The following is a 22,015-nucleotide window of genomic DNA, read 5'->3' on the forward strand; positions in this document are numbered from 1 at the left end:
GATATTCTGGATTGGATTTAGGCCCTCAACATACTGTGAAGAAACGCTAGTGTGAGGGCAGAGTGGGGATGTGGCATGCTGGCGTCATGCTGCACACCAGAGTGCTATTATTTTTCCCTGTCCTGCATGGCGGAGTGCCCTCCCTGGAGAAAACAAGGAACCTTGCCCAGGAAGGACTACTGGTGGTTGGACCCTTCCCAGGGACAGTTACCTTGCTTTCCCTGCATCCCAGGTACCTCTGCAATGAATGACTGGAAACAAATGGTACATGTTGCATTTCTGTGCTGGCCATGGAAGATGTTGCCCACACAGCAATTCAGCAGGGTGCCAAAGATGAGAGAGAAAACTCAAGTTCCTTTTCTGCTCACCCTCTTGAAATCAGGCCCTCCCAAATATTCTTGTGAACAAGAAGGGGCTTTGTGGCTTGAACAGAACAAGCAAAAAGGCCCAGTTCAGAATGATGGAATGTTAAGTTAAATCCTCATTTTGAAACTCATCGAGCTGTGTTTTAAAAAACAACAACATGAAACCTGTTTGGAAGGACTCACAAGCTGCATGCCAAGTACAATGCAACCTGTATAGCTGTACTGTAAATGGAGACATCCCGCTGAATAAAGAAATGGCCTGGAAGACCGGGCCAACGTTTTGAAGACAACCTGGCTCTCTGCCATGGAACTGGGCACTGGCTGCCAAGGACAAGTTAAGCTAGAACCAGGTAAATATTTGAGCAACGTGGTAAGGGCTCAGAAAGAAGCAAACCTGCTCAGCAACAGAGGCTAGGGTGGGAATGACATTCTTTAAGAGGGTAAGCCAAATACTAATATGTGGTACTTCCCAAACCACTGCTAGCAGAGGGTCATTTTTCTGCTGATTTACAAAAGTGTATTCCACCGCAGTCAAAAAATCATAAGAAGACTAAGGAGTTTACCACACAAAGGAGATTAGGAATTTATCCTGTGAATATCCCGGAAAAATCATGTAATTATATGAAACAATTTCACATGACATTGCACAAAACCCACTATTAAAGTGTCACAAAGAAGCATTAACACACATCTTTTTTACTTTCAGAATTTTACAACAATGCATTTCCAATATCACTTTATTTATGCAATTGTGTATGATTATCATTTGTGCAACTAGTCGCCATTTTTGCTTTATTTGCTGGATGCTTTAAATGCGCTTTAATCTCTCTTTTATGCTGAAATTCACCCCAGTGTGATAAACTCCTAAGAATGAGGAAGGCAGCATGAAAGTTAGAATCGTACAAGCCATTGTATTCTCTATTACCATGTATGGATGTGAGAGCTGGACAGCTAAGAAAGCGGACAGGAAGAAAATCAATTCATTTGAAATATGGTGCTGGAGAAGAGTGCTGAGGAACCCATGGATAGCCAAAAGGACAAACAAATGGGTCATTGAGCAGATCAAACCAGAAATCTCTCTGGAAGCCCAGATGACCAAACTACTGTAGGTCTGTCGTACTTTGGCCACATCATGAGAAGGCATGACTCACTAGAAAAGACAATAATGCTAGGAAAGGTGGACCGAAGCAGAAAGAGAGTAACATGGATGGGCTCTATTATGTCATGGGTATGAATTTGCAGGAACTGAGCAGAGCAGTGGAGGGCAGGGAGTCTTGGAGATGTCTACAGGGTCGCCACAGGTCAAAATCGACTGAGGGTGGGCAGGAACAACAACAACAACAACAAATTCCACTCAGCTGTTCAAAACGTTTGCTTTCTCTGGGTATAAATCTGCCACCCCCATCCCCTGCCAAAGAAGCCCCACTTCCTGTTTTTCTGTATGACTCACTGATTTGGGTATGCTACCTCACTCCAAGGCCAGAGAAGTAAATCATGCAAGGAACACAGCAAATAACCTGGACTAACAGGAACCTTTATTTCATTTCAAACTGCACATAAGCAGCTGCTGCACAAAGCACATAAATTTTCCCCAGCACACAGTTTAGGAACAAGAGAAAAATGTGCATTCTGCAACTGAGAGAAGCTGTTTCAAACTGCATTCTTAGCAACGCTAGGGTTCCCCAGAAGTTTATCAGAGGGGTGCAGCTCAAATGAGAAAATTCTGTATGGCAGACAGCATCCTCAAATAGCAGATTGCCTGAATGTCAAAATACATCTTCCCATGAAATGTGAAACTGCAGGGGGGATTCTCAACTTGTGCCAGGCAACAGAGAGGCCAAATAAGCAGTGGAAGAGTTTTATGCTGTTTGATTTTTCATCCCATTATTCTTCACTACTGCACTATAAAAAGGCAATTCAAGAAGCAGTCACTGGCCTCCCTGTTTCTCATGATACCTAACAGTTCAATGGGGCTAGTTCTATAGCTCTCACTGGGCAGCCCAGTGCCTTTGTTGATGTGTGCCTTCAAGTCATTTCTGACTTATGGTGACTCTAAAGTGAACCTATCATGGGGTTTTCTTGGCATGTTTCTTCAGAGGGGGAGTTGCCATTGCTATCCCCTGAGGCTGAGAGTATGTGACTCACCCATAGTTACCCATTGGGTTTATATGGGTGAATGGGAATTGAACCCTGGTCTCCAGAGTCATAGTCCAGTACTCAAACCACTATACCACACTGGCTCTCTATTGTATTGCTACTGCAACCCAACATTATGTTTATCCAGCCCTCCACCAACCTCCTAATTCTGATGCTGCTAAAAAAGTCCTGCTAGACAGATGAGGAGAAAGGGGGGGTGTTAAATGTTTATTTTTAATTCCTACACCACAGAAAGCATGGCCCTGTGACTGCAGTGGGAGCAGGGCTTTCCTTAGAAAACTATAATCCCCATTTCGGTTTGTTCTCAGCAGATATGCCTTCCAGGGTGTAAGACAGCTTGGCTAGGAGATTGTGGTCATGAGACATCTTGTCCTTTTCTTCAAAGTCTTCCTTCAGCTTTGACTAATTAATGGGCAGTCATGGCAGCAGGCCATGGATATTTAAGACAGACCAGATCTGAGGCATAGTGGTTTGAGTCTTGGACTGCAACTCTGGAGGCCAGGGTTTGAATCCCAGCTCAGCCATAAAACCCACTAGGTCATTTTGGGCAAGTCACATGCTCTCAGCCTCAGGGGAAGGCAATGGCAAACCTCCTCTGAACAAATCTGTCCAAGAAAACGACATGATAGATTCGCCTTAGGGTCATCATAAATCGGAAATGATCAGCAAGTTGAGCATATGCATTGGCTTTGACTATTTAAAAGGTGCCAAGAAACATGAAAAAGGTGTGTGTGTAGTTTACTTTTAGCTAGTGTGAACAACAGTTGTATGTTTATAATATGGGCTGTCAAACGTAGCAGTAGTGTTCCTGCTTTAAGACAGACTGCTGTGTGGCTGTTTTGGTAACATATGCTCAACCTGTAAATAAACATTACGTTACCAAACATCGGAAGAATCCCATATTCTTTCCTCCAAAAGAAACTGACTTTGTAAAGATTCCCTGTGGAGATCCTAAGGTAGCTTTACAGAGAGAGTTTCCCCAAGATCCTTATACAAGTTCCATGTTAACACACAATATTTAATTACCTCCATTGGTGAATGCATTTGTTTCCAAATTCAAACTGTCAGTGGAGCCGGCTGTGAAAGTGACATGGATCCCTTGACAAGGGGGAGCGAGGTTTTCCACAGAATCACTGCTGAGCTTTTCAAATTCTGATTGACTTTGGTTCATTCTCAGGAAATGCCTAGAGATTGCAGGGAGAGAAGGGGAAGTGCAGTGAAAATACTGTAAGTTCATAACAAGACATTTGTTGCATCACATGGTGACAAATGTGGCTATGTCTACAGAGGAGTCCCTGTAGCCCAGCTAGTTTTCTTGCAATTTGTTCTCCCCTTTTCTATTTTCCCAGTATTATTGATGTTATTGTTTGGTGCACTTGTATCACCTCTTTGCAAAGAGTAGCAAGAGATAAAAGGGAGGATAAAAGGGGATATATTAGTGTGTTATGTAAAATGCAAGGGTCCCGAGAGGGCACCCACACATAATATTCAAATAGGGGAATTTTGTTAACTCATATGGCAGCAGCCGAAAGGGCTTCATAGAATCATAGAGTTGGACGAGACCGCATGGGCCATCCAGTCCAACCCCCTGCCATGCAGGAAATCCAAATCAAAGCATCCCCGACAGATGGCCATCTAGCCTCTGCTTAAAGACCTCCAAGGAAGGAGACTCCACTACACTCCGAGGAAGGAGTGTGTTCCACTGTCGAACAGCCCTTACTGTCAGGAAGTTCCTCCTAATGTTGAGGTGGAATCCCTTTTCCTGCAGCTTGGATCCATTGCTCTGGGTCCTAGTCTCTGGAGCAGCAGAAAACAAGCTTGCTCCCTCCTCAATATGACATCCCTTCAAATATTTAAACAGGGCTATCATAACCTTCTCTTCTCCAGGCTAAACGTCACCAGCTCCCTGAGTCGTTCTTCATAGGGCATGGTTTCCAGACCTTTCATTTTTGGACTCACTCCAGTTTCTCAATGTCCTTTTTGAATTGTGGTGCCCAGAACTGGACACAATATTCCAGGTGGGGCCTGACCAAAGCAGAATACAGTGGCACTATTACTTCTCTTGATCTAGACACTATACTTTTATTGATGCAGCCTAAAATTGCATTGGCCTTTTTAGCTGCTGCATCACACTGTTGACTCATGTTCAACTTGTGGTCCACTTGGACTCCCAGATCCCTTTCACATATAGTTTCATTTAGCAAGGTGTCCCCCATCCTATATCTGTGCATTTTATTCTTCTGCTCTAAGTGCAGTATCTTACATTTCTCCGTGTTGAATTTCATTTTGTTAACTTTGGCTCAGCTTTCTAGTCTATTCAGGTCATTCTGAATATTGATCCTGTCCTCTGGAGTATTAGCTATTCCTCCTAATTTGGTATCATCTGCAAATTTGATAAGTATGCTCCTAATTCTGTCCTCCACGTCATTGATAAAGATGTTGAATAACACTGGGCCCAGGACAGAGCCCTGTGGGACCCCACTGGCCACTTCTCTCCAGGATGAAAAGGAGCCATTGTTGAGCACCCTTTGGCTTCGGTCAGTCAACCAATTACAAATCCATGTAACAGTTACCTTGTCTACCCCACCTTTTACAAGCTTGTTTGCAAGAATGTCATGGGAAACTTTGTCAAAGGCCTTACTGAAATCAAGATACACTACATCCACAGCATTCCCTTCATCTACCAAGCTGGTAATTTTATCAAAGAGATTAGATTTGTTTGGCATGACTTGTTTTTCTGAAACCCATGTTGACTTTTTGTGATTATGGCATTGCCTTCTAGATGTTCACAGACTCTCTGTTTAATGATCTGCTCCAGAATCTTTCCTGGTATTGATGTCAGACTAACTGGACGATAATTGTTGGGATCCTCTTTTTTCCCTTTTTGAAGATGGGGACAATGTTTGCCCTCCTCCAGTCTGCGGGGATTTCTCCTGTTTTCCAGGAGTTTTCAAATATTATTGCCAATGGCTCCAATATTACATTTGCCAGCTCTTTTAATACCCTTGGACAGGGGTAGGCAACCTGCGGCCCGCGAGCCGGATGCGGTCCGGCGAGGCCTTGGGACCAGCCCCAGCCTGGTCCTACCGCCGATTGCCGCCGAGGCCTTTGGGGGGGCAATTGTCTATAGAAGCCTAGGAAACATGCATTTATATTAACATTTTTTTAAAAATCCGCAAATTTTTTCGTGTGTCCTCCATTTTTTTTAAAAAAGTGTCTTCCATTTGAAAATTTTGTCCTACATTTGTCCTGGTTTATTTATATATTTAATTTTTTAAAAAAAGTTATTTAATTATTTATTTTTTGGCTTCGGCCCCCCCAGTTGTCTGAGGGACAGCAACCCGGCCCCCGGCTCAAAAAGATTGCCTACCCCTGCCCTTGGATGTAGTTCATCTGGTCCTGGAGATTTAAATTCATTTAGATTAACAAGGTATTCCTCTACTATCTCTTTACTCATTCTGTACTGAAATTCCCCTAATTTGTCCTCAGCTCCATTATCCTCAGGTTGAGCACCTGTTTCATTTTCTGAGAAGACTGAGGCAAAGGTAGTGTTGAGTAATTCTGCCTTTTCTCTGTCTTCTGTTAGCGTTTTGCCATCTTCTCCACGCAGTGGCCCTACCATTTCCTTCTTTTTCCTTTTGCTGCAGACATATCCTTTTTATTGTCTTTAACCTCTCTAGCAAGCCTGAGTTCATTTTGCGCTTTAGCTTTTCTGACTTTATCCCTACATGTGCTTGCTATTTCTTTGAATTCCTCTTTGGTGATTTCCCCCTTTTTCCATTTCTTATGCATGTTCCGTTTAAAACTTAGCTCAGTTGAAAGTTCCTTAGTCATCCATCCTGGTTTCTTGAGACATCTCCCATTTTTCTTTTTCATTGGAACTGTTTGAAATTGTGCCTTCAGTATCTCCCTTTTGAGAAACTTCCATCCGTCCTGAACTCCTTTATCTTTTAGTATTTCTGACCACGCGATCACCCTCAATACTTCTCTAAGTTTACTGAAATCCGCTCTCCTAAAGTCTAGAATGCGTGTCTGGCTTGGGCAACTAAACGAGGATCAAGACTGTGTATAACGGTTCCAAGAAACAGGAATCCTGAGTGCAGGTTCAACGTAATGAACACACTCAAGAAAGAATGATATAAGGTTGGTAGCAAATAGAGATTTAAAGGGGTTTGCACAGGGTAATACTATGCCAATTCCAGACATGTAGCTCCAGTCAGGGAATGCAGTGAAATGGAAAATGGCTCAGTAGCTGCCTTGGGACTGTGGTAAGACCAGCTTATGCTGAGGAGTCAAGTGAGATATGGACAGTGCATGTCTGACCTCAAATAAGACCAAACTGGTGGGTGCGCTGCAGGCATATTTATAGGGTGAAGCGTATCCTGGGGCAGGTTTCAGGATATGAAAGAATTTCCAGGAGGGAAGAATGAGTAAGGAAGTTGAGAATGGCTGAACAATGACTGGAAATGTCCTTAGACAAAAAAAGTATTGCTCCCAGAGGGAAGTGCACTTGGATTTCTGTTCACGTGTAATCACCAGGTCTATCGCTTACCATCACTTCCATCAGTGCAGGGATTATGCGAATTCTGATCTCAATTGATTTATACTGTCTACATGTTCTTGAACTCCCCTATCCTGAGCTTACTGGATTTCCTTATATAGGAATGCAATTTCTGACACTGGGGTGGCTACATGCTTTAAACGTCCGATAGATATCAATTTGATATTGACAGTGAAGAGGGGTTCAGAGGGCTAGATCTTGATATAACAAGGGAATGGTCAAGTTAAGCAGGTCTCAAGATTAATCCACGCCTAAATAGAGCTTGGAAAAAACATATAAGCTGCTTTCAGGAAAGGTAAAGGAAGACCCAAATATAGGAAGCAAAACAATTTACTTCTCAGGAAACACACCCACATTCTGCTTCCAAAGGTGCTCTTGCTCCTTAAGTAAATTTTTACTAAGGCAATCAAAATGGCCATTTCAGAGGCAAGCTGATATGTCTAAGTTAGGCATTCTTGGGGGGGTAATAATCCAGGATGAATTTGTGTTAAATCTCTCTTGTTCACATACATCCTGAATGTACCCGATTAAGTTTGGGGGCGGGGTAGCTGCCCAAAACCCCACTTAATCTGGGATAATTGATACTGGTTTTTCCCTGAGTTTTAAAAAAAGATCTGCATTGTCAGTAGCATGAACAAGGACCTGAATAGACCCAGGATAAAACTCTGCATACCAAAAAAGGGGTTCCAAATGCATTTGCATCATCGACTCCATGTTTATTCAAATGCTTACACATATGAGCAACAAAACTCACAGAGATGCAGATCGTTGTGATTCCATAGTATGAATAACAAACCCGGAATGTGTGAGATGTCTGAATGGATGGAAGGAAAATTTCAACATTCTGAATGACCCCAGGGTTGCCTCACCGCATCGCTATTATGCTCACATATGCAACAAAACTGACTGATTGGTTTGTACAGGAATTTTCCATTTCTAGCATGATTCTCCCTGCATGTGGAAGGCGAAGTGCTTGATTTGCTGTTATTGTTTTCGCAGAATACCTAAAGCACTATGCTGATAAGTTACAAAAGGAATGCTCACTGAGAAGGCGTGAGCTGCCTTTCTGATTAAAAAGGAACTCCTACCTATCCAGCATGTCTTTATCAGGAGCTGAAAAGCGTAACAAAAGCTCACATACATTTATTTTCTCACCAAGCTATTATTCACTGAGGATATTTGCAATTTCTTCCCTGCTACAAAAATGTAATGCTGTTTTCTTACACTGGATTTTTAAAAAATCCAAACCTCCAACTTATCTCTCAGTCCCAAAAGATTTATATAGTTCTCCTTCATTTCAGTGGATATCATCTATCATTATAATTAGCAGAAGTATTACTTTTAACCTCTTGTTAGAACATTTCCCCCTTGACACCCATGTGTACATATATCTGCCAAACATGCAGGTGTACGTACATATCTAATGAAGATGACTCTATTAGTGTCCATGAAAGCTTATGCTGTAACACATCTGCTCCCTCACAGATGACACAAGATTATTTCTAATTTGATTGCAGCGATTAACAGCACCAGGGCAAGATTTGGGAGGCAAAAGTCCATGATCCCACTCAGTAAAATAAACAGGAAGGTCCAGGATTTAATATGGCTGGTGCACAACCTTTTAAAGTAAATGAAGTAATATATCTTAACCTGTTGAGACCATTAAATCCAAAGTCTAAAATATGCCAATTAAGGCCTTGTACAACAAAATGAAGTTCTACTGAATCCAATGGGATTTAATCCCAGATAAGTGAATAACGAGGATTACAGCCTAAGAGGGCTACCATCTGGAGAATAAATACACGTAGACAGAGCAAGGCAAATTTTCTTGCTTACACAGAGAATGTACTCAGATTTTATGTAAGCAATCCCTGTAACATGACAGTACTGTATAGTTATACTCATATTATTAGAGACTGAGGTGGAAGGAGAGGGACTGAGGAGACAAGTGGCTGGTTTAAGCCAATATTTGAACTAAGAACTCCCAGATCTGGAGCCCATTCTCATAACCCATGTTGGGAGAAAGCATGGATATAAATAAAATAACACATTACTAGGCTTCTAAAGACCCATCCAGTCCAGGGACAACATTCTAGGTCTCTAGATTTCCTTGAATTCAGTCTATCAAGTTGTAGAGCAGGGATACAGAAAATGCAGTTTATGGGTCATATTTGGCCTCAAGGTCATTGTGAGGCCTCCAGCATTCATGTTTTTTGCAAATGTAAAAGGTTTTTTTATATGAGTTTAAGAGCTGTTGGGTAAAGAAAAATGTCTGTTGCTAGACAAAATGAGGAGGGAGGGTATATTTGGGGGGGAACAAGAATCCAACAAATTAAAAAGTAAAACAGCTTCATTATCTACCTGTTTTTGCCTTGCACCTGTATTGCTTGCCAAAAGGCTAGGATGTGGCACCAAAACAAACCAGGAATAAACCCCAATACAGATATAGATGTCACAACAAACCACAATCAAAATAAGCCACAACACATAAACCAGGAACTTTCTGTCACTTTGAATGGGGTTTCTGGTAAAAATTAAGCCACACTTTGTGGGTGGTTTTGAATATTCAGACAAATAGCAATTGGGCCAAACAAATTCACCTTTGTTATGTGTGAATGTGGCCACTGTCCAAGAGCATATTTTTTTCCAAAGCCATGTCTAAACAGTTGTCTATGTGACCCCAATATTTGATTAGTAAAAATGTTTTTTTTTAACAGGTGTGGAAAATTGCTGCATTAAATATCTGCAAAGGAAAATACATTCATACTTGTATGTTCATTAAATAAATAGTAAGTTGGACCCCAACACAATTATTTTTCAGGGATTCCTTCACTCACACAATCTCACAGAAAATATTTCAAGATCTGTAAATATGTTATCTCTCCTGATTTTTCTGAAGCTAATATGTAAGAGTTCAATGTTACGTTTATTTGGGAGTCATTCCCACTGACGTCGATAGGTTTTTGGATAGCCTAGGATTATAGCCTTTCCAATTCCGTTCACAAATAAAATATTTATCTGTTCAAGGAAAACAAAACATTTATATAAAGCTCTACAAGACAACTAACTCTATTATTAAAATCCACAATAAGTCATTTAAAAAAAAGCAAAATAGCTTATTAAGCACTAGAAACCAGCAGCCAGATACCCACAGGCAACTTACCATCCCAGCAAATGATGTAAAACCAGAACGTCAAACTTTTTTTCAGGAGTGTCTGACATATTAGCATGCAATCATGTCGACAACATCAGGGCAATGCAAGAAATCAATTCAGAATTAGAATTTTTCCCCTCAAAAGCTAGCTGCATTACAACTCTGGTTGTGATGAAGTCATACGTGAGCAGAGCTCTCTTTATTCCCACTGCCCTCGTGCCTTGTGCAAAATGCACTTTCTGAATAGGGGTAAAACTGAAATAGAAATCATTGCTGCTTGGGGAACAGCGGTTCTCCGTCTTTGCTGCCATACAAGAGAATAACCTCGAGCACTCTCAGCAAAGTAGCATTCTTATTTTATATAACACTGTAAAAGTACATGGCATTTTTCACAGTAAAATATATATGTAGGCATGTAAGTTATTTTTAAGTAAACCTTCCTCCCCAAACCCAGGCAGATCACTGCCCAGGAGAGCTCACACTCTAAATGCCAATAGTGGCGGAGATGGACGAGGGAAGGGAGTCTGCCCAAGCGTGTGTGTGTGTGTGCGTGCAGTTGGCACAAGATTATGAAATGAGGGAAAAGGGAATAGATATGGGGAAATCATCAACCCAACATAATATAAGGGAACCTTTTTTTAAAGTGACACTTATGATTAAGATGGTTTTGCTTCATCTCTTCTTTACATTGGCCTGAAATTTCTAGCTGTGCAGATAGTGAGACACTGAAAATCATTTACATCTTGAACTCTTATATTTGCTGTTGTTTGCATGACCATAGTTGCTTCTTCTTTGCATGCTTAAACTGTATTTCTAATTGAGCAACTGAAATTTTAAGTTATTAGAAATTTGGGGTCTTAGAGAAAAAAGTGGATAAAGGAAGGATTTGAAGTAAGAGGCACCAGTGTGTGTTTGTGTGTAAATGTGTGTTTGTGTGTTAGAAAGTGAGCTGGGGGAGGGAGAGAAATTCTCCATTGCCTTCCACTTGAACAGGAACAAGGACATCGAAAAGAATTTACCAGCCCAATTGTTGGCTGCCAGTCTGTAGCTTATTTCTGAAATAAACTCACATGAAGAAGGAAGCAATTTCTCTTTTGCTTATTCATTAATTTCATTTTTGTCTTGCTTTACTAGTAAATAACAGTACTCAAGGTGGTTACCAAGCAGTGTTTAAAACAATATGAAGTAGCTGATCCCATTAAAATAAATAAAATCAGTTAAAAGGCCAAGTTGAAAAGATGCACCTTCACACAAAAGTGGGAACTGACCACTCTGAGGCAAGTAGATAAAACAATCTGGGCCTCCACAGATGATGGTATTCTCAAAAGGATCATTCCTGAAGATTTCAGCATCTGGGCTGGTTCATAATAAGACATGTGGCCTCAAAGGCAGCCAGACTCTAAGCCATTCAGCTTTGTAAAGATTAAAATCAGCACTGAATTTTGCTCAGAATACCATTTGCAATCAGTGCAGGTCTTTTGTATTCCAGTGATATGAACTTGATACTCAATGGTTAGTAGCTTAGCTATTGCATTTTACATCACATATGTGGCTAATTATCACAGAGCATGCTGTAGTATTCATGATACAGCATAAGTGAGGCACAGATTATTATTGCTAATTCACACCAACTCAGAATGGAGTATGGAGTTGTGCAGAAGTACTCCTTGTTACTGAAGCCATCTGGAAATCCAAGGTAGCATAGGGGCAGCTACGAACCTGATATTTTCAGAACAGGTTCAATCCCAGTCTCCCTTGTGTTGACCACTAATGGAATTTCCCTTTCTACATTTGGACGGTGAAATTTAGAAACATGGACATTTGTAACAAAGAGAAACCTGCCCAATAAATGATGATTCAGTGGACCCTTGGTATCCGCTGGGGTTTGATTCCAGGATTCCATGGATAACAAAATCCATGGATGCTCAAGTCCCATTAAAGACAATGGCATAGTAAAATGGTGTTCTCTATATAAAATGGCAAAATCAATGTTTTCTCTTGGAATGTGTGTGTGTGTATGTATGTATTCAAGCCATGGATGGTTGAATCCATGGATAAGGAATCCATGGATACAGAGGACCAAGATTGATCAATTTTGTAAAGTCGGAAGAATGCAAGAAAACTAATAGCACCTTCTAGTCTTTTTTGCCATAGCGACTAGAAAAGACTGAGGTACTGGACCATGAAATCTTTTTCCTTGAAACGTTATTAAATTCTGGTCTTTCAGGTAACATTTGACAGACATATATAATCTGTTTAAAGCACGAAAATCCAAAGGAGAGATAGGCAGAACCTAATTTGTTTCCCTTTCCCCCCTGCATTTCACTGTCCTAAAAAGTGGTACAGAAATACATGTGGCTTTGCTCATAAAACAAAAATCAGAATGACGTACATTCTGTTTGCACAGCTTGAGACAAAATTTCAGTCCACAGTGGTTCTTGAAAGAAGTGGAGCCCTTGGCAGCTTTTAAGTGAGGCAGGTGCAAATTATTAAACACAGCAACAATACAATCAATGAGAAGACTCATTGAGCTCAATGGGGTTTTATTCCCAAGTAGGACTGCAGTTCTAATTTTGCTTGATCACTCGCTCCAAATCCACCTTTCTTCAATATCTATGGATGGAAGGAAAAGTTCAACATTTACCCAGATAAAAATGTGGAAAGTATGCTACACTTTCCAGTTTTATTTGCAATTTACAGTCAAGAGGAATGCCAAAGACGCAGTGCTTAAGGGCATATATGAAAATTGGAAGGAGGCGGAATGCCAGGTTTAACACTTTAGCAAAATTTAGGAAACAGACACCATTAAGTATACGATTCCTATACTTTCCAAAGTACATAAAGTACCACTCCCTGCTAGTCAAGGCTAATGAATTAACACAAATATGGACATTTCTAGTCCAAACTTGTTTCATATGTGAATAAAGCAAAGATCTTTTTTCAAACAGACAGAAGCCATATTGAAAAAAAACACATCAAAATCATATTTTAAAAAATGAAACCTGTGTTGTTGCTGAGACCTTATTTCCCATGGAAAGACTTTCCCCTTCCTATTTAAGGTTTCTTCTTCCCAAAAAGAGAATCTACAATTTTTGTTCATACTTTATTATTATTTGTTAGGCATTATCCAAGAAAACTACATACAACTGGAAACTTGAAACATATTTACATATAAAATTATAGGATAATAATGAAAACATTGCCATTTCAAAGGTTGGAAATATACAGAACCCAGCTCAGACAAAATATTTTGAGAACTCATAACCTCAAGGCATGTCTAGTTGGACTGACTTATGAACTATTATATGAGGGACTGCTGTAAGAATTAAAATTAATAGGCAAATAAACACAGACAGGCTCAGACAAAGAATCAATTCAGGTGTTCTCACAGTGGCCATCTTGAGAAAAGCCAAATGAGCATCACCATATGGTTTTAGATGGCAGAATTTGGAAAAACAGCTGCATTTGCAATAGGTGCTGATATCCCAAAATTCAGAATTATCTCTCAAGTTCTGACCTTTGGAAAGTCCCATTCTTGGCCTGAGGTCTAGATATATTATTATTAACAGCTGCAGCTGATGGATACTTGTTAGGCAACACCAGATAAGATCAATTTTACCTTTATGCTTCGATTCCAGATTTGACCTATGGAAAGTTACTGAGCTTTAAGGAAGAAAGCAAAATAGTCAGGGCTGGTGTGTAATGTTCCAAATACATTATTTCAAAGAATTAAATGTGTATTTCTTGAAAGCGATTACCAAATGACCTTTCAGATGATTTAGTAAAGAAAAAGGTAAAACAGTATAGTCCTTTCATCTCAGAAACATTATCCACATACATTTTTAAAGTTCTCCATAGATAACTGTATCCACTGTACCTTATCCATTGTATACGGAGGCAGGGCCTTCAGTTCAACACAGGGACGTAGCCAAAGGGGTGGGGGGAGTTCTTGGAGTCCAGACCCCCTTTCCATTAAAAAAATGAATAGTGTGTGCTGCTGCACTGCCGCACCCAAGCCCCATTATAATGGTGGCACTTAGTCTGGACCCCCCCTTCCTAAAATCCTAGCTACGTCCCTGTTCAACAGCTCTTCTACTGTATGTACTATATTTTCCTTGATGGGAAAAGGAATGAGTTCTTAGAGAGGAAGAAAGTAAAGACTTTGTATTATGACTCTGGGGACCAGGCTTCTAATCCTGGTTCAGCCATGTCTCTCTCTCTCTGGCTTTGCTTCGCGAACGAAGATTCATGAAGGACTCATCCTGCGCTTTGTACAAGCGCGTTGGTGACTAAAAAGGTCCAGTTGCAGAAAGCACAGCGGAAAGTCTCCTTGGGTGATGTTTCCAGGTTGTGGTTCTTTCTGCGTTGTCGTTTCTCTTCGAGACTTGTTCGGCGTGAGCTTTCAAAAAAGGCTGCAGCATTGTGGATGTTGCGTCTCCATGCCTCCCGATGCGAGGCCAGGGAGGACCATTGTTGGTGATCAATTTGGCCAAACCTGAGAAGTTGTTTCAGGGAGTCCTTATATCTCTTCTTTGGGGTGCCCCTCTTACGCTGACCCATGGCGAGTTCACCATAGAATACTATTTTTGGGAGGCAATGGTCCTTCATCCTAGAAACGTGTCCTGCCCAGCACAGCTGTGTCCTCAATAGCATGGCCTCAATGCTGGTGATCCCTGCTTGCTCAAGGACAGCAACATTCGTCACATAGTCAGTCCAGTGTATATTTAGAATTGTGCGTAAACAGCACTGATGAAAGCATTCAAGGAGCCATAGGTGCTGGCGATAGGTGACCCATGTTTTAGACCCATAGAGGAGAATAGACAATACAATGGCTCTATACACACTGATTTTTGTGCTTCGCCTCAAGTGTTTGTTACTCCAGACTCTTTTGTGACGCCTTCCGAATGCACTATATGCCTTTGCCAGTCTGTGATCGATCTCTTTACCAATCCTGGCGTCTGAGGAGATGCTGCTTCCCAGGTAGGTGAACTGCTGGACGGACTTAAGCACAGATGTGCCTACAGTGATGTGGGGATGGTAGTGTTCTTCCTGAGGTGCCAGCTGGTAGAGAACTTCCGTTTTCTTCACGGCTCAGCCATGTAAACCTACTGGAAAGCCATTGGAAAGTCACACTCTCTCAGCCACAGAGGATGGCAATGGCAAAATCCTCTGAAGAAACTTGGCAAGAAAACCCTGTGATAGGTTCACCTTACAGTCACTATAAGTATGAAACAACTTGAAAGCACACAACAACTGTATTTTCATTCTAGATTTCTAGTTTATATGAAACTAGAGTTTTACATGAGTTTCAGTTTTACACAAAACTTGTCTTTTTAGAGAGTCAAGACTTTTGGTCCCTGCAAGATGGCAAAGTGTATTTTGACTGGGAGCTCCTTTCCAAAGGACTAGGGTAAAAGAAAATTCCCAAAAGTTTGAGATTTTTTATCTGGAGAAGCCAGGAAATAAAAAGAAAATCTTGGCCCATACATATACAAAAGATAAGATCTGACAGCACCTTCTCCTTTCACCGTTAGGAGCTGCTATTAAAGAAGGAATTTCTGCAGATCCAGTTTCCTTTTCTCTTGCATGACAAGCAAGATCACACTGGCACTCCTCACCTACACAGATCTCTTCTGACTAATGACACCTCTAAGATGAACCTATCACACGAATTTCTTGGTCAGATTTGTTCAGAGAGAGTTTTCTTTTGCCTTCCTCTGAGGATGAGAGAGTGTGACTTGCCAAGGTCACCCAGTGGGTTTCCATGGCCGAATGGAGATTTGAACTGTTCTACAGAGTTGTAGTCCAATGCTCAATACTGGCTCTCAAAGGCATAATACAAGGAATTATTTCTTCAACATGGTATAGTAATGATATCCAACAATGCCTATTTTTTAAACATTTCTAAAATAAAATAACATCAGTTGACCAACATAGCACCTGTCTATTATATCTCTCTCAGTCATCATAACCTTTAATTGAGCAAAATATCAGAGGTGCTGCTGATTCTTAAAAGGTTTTCCCCTGTGTTTTATATTTACCAGCCCTTTTCAGCTGTTCAAAAAGCATGTTGAATCAAAACATAAAGAGGTGAGTGCATTTGCCCTACACTATTCTATCTTTAGTTCCTCCACTCTCCGGGTGTAGAGGGCAATGCACCTCAACAGGGGAATGCCCTTTAGTTATTTCTATATGATCTATAAAAAAAAATCAGTTTTCATCATATAGAGATAACCTATAATTAAGCAGGAAAACCTTCCCCAGCTTAATTTTTGTCAGTTTTGCATGTATTCATTGAGTTCAGTCTCAGGGTTCCAAGACTGACTCAGCCTTCCATCCTTTCATAGATTGGTAAAACAAGTACACTGCTGGTTGGGGGCAATTGACTTACAGATTGTAAACCACTTAGAAGTTGCTGAGTTCACTGATAAGCAGTACAGAAATTTAAATGCTATGGTAATGCTATTGCTCTAACCCCATTCCATCCAATTTCTGCATCATTGTTGGGTTTTCTTTTCTTTTCTTTTCGCAACTCTGCCCAACACATACACTTTTGTAGGCAACTTTCCTGAATATACATGTTTTGGTACTAAAATTAGTAGCTGGTAATTGTGTTACAAACTTCAAGAAAATGCACAGTGCGAAGGCTATCTGTGTTTCTACCTGCATATCTGAAAAGTGGGTTTTAGTATGGCTTGCTTAAAATGCAAACCAAACAAAATCCCTATCTCTGAGGCAGATATCTTGTTTATTTGACCAAAAGCTGGGCTCTCCTTGATCCTGGAAGCCTGAAACATCATTTCAGAAGAAGAAACATAACCCTGAGTTTGGCTCCCAATTTCTCTCCAGGTGGTGGAGGAAGAGAGATAACATCTGAAAAGCCCCCGCAGTACAAAGAAATTGGGAATGGTTAGAACACACAGGAAAAATTGACATGTAAATCCAGTCCTATGTATACATAGTAAGCCCTTTAGATTTCTCTCCCAATTAACATATGCACATGATTATAGCCTTAACAATCTCTAATTATGTTATAAGTAAAATCTGAATTTCTCTAAATCAGAGGTTGAACTGGGGATGGGGAAAAGAAAGATGAAAGTTTGCCCATCATCCTGATTTTATATGACTGTTGCTGTTCTCTAGTTGCTTTTTCAAAGGGGCAATGGCTTGAAGTACTAAAAATAACTAAATGAATGCCAATTACTTGCCATTTCTCCCAGTGACCCTTCTTCCCCTTCTTTTAAGTGTGGCCTGCAGCATATTCCTCGGTAATACATGAAGACCAATTTTTCCCCGCATGACATAAAATGGATGATTACATTTTGTGGCATTACTTGCTCACTGACCATTAATCGAAACAAAGGCTCTTTCACAACATCCTTTCTGCCCCTCCATCACAATCCAAGAGTTCAGAAATGCACAACTACCACATCTTAGAAATACAGAGTATAAGTTCAATTTAACTCATTTGTGTTCACTGAATGCAGTTTGGAGACAGGCAATGCAAACCCAGCAGCTCTAGCCAACTGTGTGGGTCTCAGCTTCACAAAAAGGGCCTGTAGCTTATGACTGTATATTGTGATTGCTTTTCCTTTCAGTGGAAGTGGGGCAGCATACACGAAATGGAACCTCTTGGGAGTGAGCCATAGAATTGTGGACTCCCTTCCACCCATCATCCCAAAAGTACACACCATTTACCAATCAACACCTGAACACTATCATAATACCTAAGCATTTAGCAATAGCATTCACATTTCTATACCACTTAATAGTGAACTCAGCACTCTCCAAACGGTTTACAATTTGTAAGCCAACTGCCCTCAACAAGTTGGGTACTCATTTTACTGATCTATGAAAAGATGGCAGGCTGAGTCAACTTTGGAGCCCCAGGACTGAACTCACAACATTGTGGCTGCAGGATCAGTATTTAACCACTGTGCCACCAAGGCTCCTAATACTCAAGGAAGCGCATGCAGAAACAGGTATTCTTTCAGAGGTCTTGAACTCACATTATGTAGGGCAAGACTGGGTTGACCTCATGCTTGTATGACCTACCTACATATATATAAATTTTAACTACAACTACAAGGCCCTCCAACCAGAGCCAAGGACCCAGTTTGGAGGTCAGAAGCCCTTGACAATCTATTTCAAATCACCCAGAAGGCTACCATCAGATCTTGACATGCATTCTATAAAGCATTAAAGTTTAACTGAATCTAAAAACAGAAATGGAAGCTACTTTTACATCTGTCTATGCAAAGGGTATAATGCAGTGGTACTCAGACGTTTTACTCTTGGACCCCCCCCCCTTTGAATCTACATGCAGATATGATACCCCCGCCCCCCCCCACGGCTCGACATAGTATGTGAATAAAAATATTTTCTTTATTTAGTGTGTGCATTTTCATTTACACATTCATATATATTCATACTTTAACATTTTATTAAAAAAAATATTGCTGTTGTGTGTTTGCAAGTCATTTGCAACTTATGACGACCCTAAGGCAAACGTATAATGAGGTTCTCTTGGCAAGATTTGTACAGAGAAGGTTTGCTATTGCCTTCTCCTGAGGATGAGAGCATGTGATTTGCCTAAGATCACCCAGTGGATTTCATGGCTGAGTGGGGAATCAAACCCTGGTCTCCAAAGTGATAGCCCAACACTCAAACCATTATACCACACTGTTTCAAATTAGAATAGTCTCATTTAAGTAAATTCACTATTTAGAATCATAGAATATTACAGTTGGAAGAGACCGCAAGGAAAATCCAGTCCAACCCCCTGCCATGCAGGAAATCACAATCAAAGCATCCCCGACAGACGGCCATCCAGCCTCTGTTTAAAGACCTCCAAGGAGGGAGTTTCCACTACACTCCGAGGAAGTGTGTTCCACTGTTGAACAGCCCTTACTGTCAGGAAGTTCTTCCTAATGTTGAGATGGAATCTCTTTTCCTGGAGCTTGCATCCATTGTTCCGGATCCTAGTCTCTGGAGCAGCAGAAAACAAGCTTGCTCCCTCCTCAATATGACATCCCTTCAAATATTTAAACAGTGCTATCATATCACCTCTTAACCTTCTCTTCTCCAGGCTGAACATCCCCAGCTCCCTAAGTCTTTCCTCATACAGCATGGCTTCCAGACCATTCACCATTTTAGTCACTCTCCTTTGGATATGCTCCAGTTTCTCAATGTCCTTTTTGAATTGTGGTGCCCAGAACTGGACGCAATATTCCAGATGGGGCCTGACCAGAGCAGAATATAGTGGCACTATTACTTCTCTTGATCTAGACACTATACTTTTTTTGATGCAGCCCAAAATTGCATTGGCCTTTTAGCTGCCGCGTCTCACTGTTGACTCATGTTCAACTTGTGGTCTACTTGGACTCCCAGATCCCTTTCATATGTAGTTTCATTCAGCCAGGTGTCCCCCATCCTATATCTGTGCATTTCATTTAGCTCAATGCAGGTGTGAATTTTACACATAAAAAGGTTTAGGAAGAGAAAAAGGAGGGGCGATCAGAGTTTTTAACTCTCACATCTTCTTACCATTTGAGAACCACTGGTATTATGTTATGAACACAAATCTGGGTTAGGGAAAAAACAGTTAAAAATAACCCTGGCTTTTTTGGTTTAAAACTTTTTGTTTGTTTGTTTAAATCGGGGTTTTGCATTAATGTGTAGTACTACACCAGTATAGGACTAAATCAGAAAATTAAATAGCGAACTGCACTTCAAATGTTATGGCCACTAGCTTAAATAGTCCTCCTTTAAAGCAAGTTTATTTTGTTAATTTATGTAAATTGAGGGATTTGTTTCAGAATGGCATTTCTTGCACTATACAGTGATGAAATAGAAGCAACTGATACTAGACACTGGTCTAAGAACGAACAGTTGCTAATAAATTGTTAAAGTTAAAATATTGTTCCAGTAAGTGGGCTGGAAAATAATAGTAATAGCTAAACTTTACAAAAAAAGGATACTAAAAAACAAACAAATAAACAAACAAAAACAAACAAAAAACCCAGCAATTTTTTATTTTAAAAAAATCGTTTGGTTTAAACCAAGATTTAAATCAGCCATTGATATAGCATCATTGTGTTATTCTGGATTTGAATCTTCTGGATACTCTTCAAAGACAGCATCGTGCAATAACCCAGCCTGGAGGCAACCACAACATTGGCTGCATCTGTACTGCAGAAATAATCTGGTTTTTCACCACTTTAACTGCCATGGCTCCATGCTATGGAATTGTGGCTCCGTTCTGGTGCTGCAACAAACTCCAGTTTCCAGAATTCCATAGCATGTAGCCATGGCAGTTAAAGTGATGTCAAACTAGATTACTTCTGCGGTGTGGATGAAGCCATTTATCACAGTGACCACACATCCAGTTCCTGCAACACACATTTCCAAACAAAAGACATAATACAGGAGAAGTTCTCTTATTTTTCAAAGCCATTCTTATTAGTAAATCCCTCTCCCAACAACAGTACTGTTTAACCATAGTTAGTCTTTGATTTGCCAAATAAACAAAACAACAATATTGTTTAATCAGAGTCAATCTTTGATTTTCCAAATAAGCAAACACTGGCCTTTTGTTATGACCTCCTCTTTGCCTCCAAAAATGAAGTAGATCAGCTGGGTGAATTTAAAAGGCTTTACTCAAAGCAACGTAATGAAGTTCTTTTTGCAGCAGTGAGCACTTTTTGACAAAAGTCAGGTTTTTTTCCTTGGTGAACAAAGTGTTTTTTGTTTTCACTGAAGGAACTCTGTTGCAGAGAAGCTACTGTAAAATAATTTCAAACACCAGTTTTATCTGTCAGCTATAGCAGAGTAAAAACTAATAATAAGGTAATGTAAAAATCAGGATCAGACAAGGCTGAGCGTGATTCAAAAGGTACTCTGTACATCTCTATCTCTATATTCAAAAGATATTCAAAAGATATCTTAGAAGATATCTATGATTCAAAAGAAACCTATCACCAAAGAACAGAACTGCCAGTGATTTTTAGTGATGCCTTGTTAAAATTGTTAGAAGTAGAAGAATTATAGGAAACCTTTGATTTTAAACAAATGTTGCTGCCCAACATGCTTGAGTTAAAATCCTTCTTGGGTGCTTATCTTTGTCCACATGACTGACAATATTAGGTTTTCTTTCTTCCATTGACTAATGCTTGTCTCCACTTTTTCCTGTCTCACTAACATGAAGGAAAGGAGGGGGAAATTCTCTTCACAGCAATGACCTCCATGTCATGCAAGTCCCCCCAATTGTGCAAAAATTGAAATATACAAATCCTATCTTGTATTTTGATTCTATCGTACCTCTTTTAGAGAGACCCAAGTGTATCAGTTCTGATGTCAGTGTGTCTGAAGACATGAGTTCACCTTGAACCTTCTACAAGCAGCACTAAGAACCATGTTAGATATTTCATAGAATGGGTCCATAGACTTAATTAGTTGAATACCAGACTGTTTTATGACAGGTTATTGCTAGAGAAGGTTCATATTTTGAAATGTTCCTCCTGTATAGCTGGTAAATTAACATGCGGAGTGAAAGATCTGGCATATAATAGCTTTTTAAAAAAGAATCTGCTGGACTTAATTTTAAAAAGAGGCTATTGAGAACAATAATCTCGGATGCCTGGATATTTCGGAGAGGAGTCAAGGCAATTAAATAGATTTTACACTCATTCCAAATCAATCAATGGTTGAGATCCTACTTGGTTGACCACAGAAGGGTTCTGCATGTTGAACTCTGCTTATGAAGACCCCTTCCCAAAG

At 40.3% G+C, this 22,015-nt stretch overlaps 1 protein-coding gene across 1 annotated transcript in view; it reads right to left on the reverse strand.

Moving 5' to 3' along the window:
* Positions 1-22,015, reverse strand: part of PRAG1 (PEAK1 related, kinase-activating pseudokinase 1) — a 55,773-nt gene that overhangs the window by 17,806 nt on the left and 15,952 nt on the right. Inside the window, exon 3 of the mRNA XM_089488823.1 lies at positions 3,549-3,706. Within this exon, the coding sequence (XP_089344949.1) occupies positions 3,549-3,706 (158 nt within the window). The remainder of the gene's footprint in view (positions 1-3,548; positions 3,707-22,015) is intronic.

Source organism: Sceloporus occidentalis, unplaced genomic scaffold, assembly GCF_023333645.1.
Source record: "Sceloporus occidentalis isolate IW3139 unplaced genomic scaffold, rSceOcc1.0.p SCAF_1, whole genome shotgun sequence".
NCBI classification, from domain to species: domain Eukaryota; kingdom Metazoa; phylum Chordata; class Lepidosauria; order Squamata; family Phrynosomatidae; genus Sceloporus; species Sceloporus occidentalis.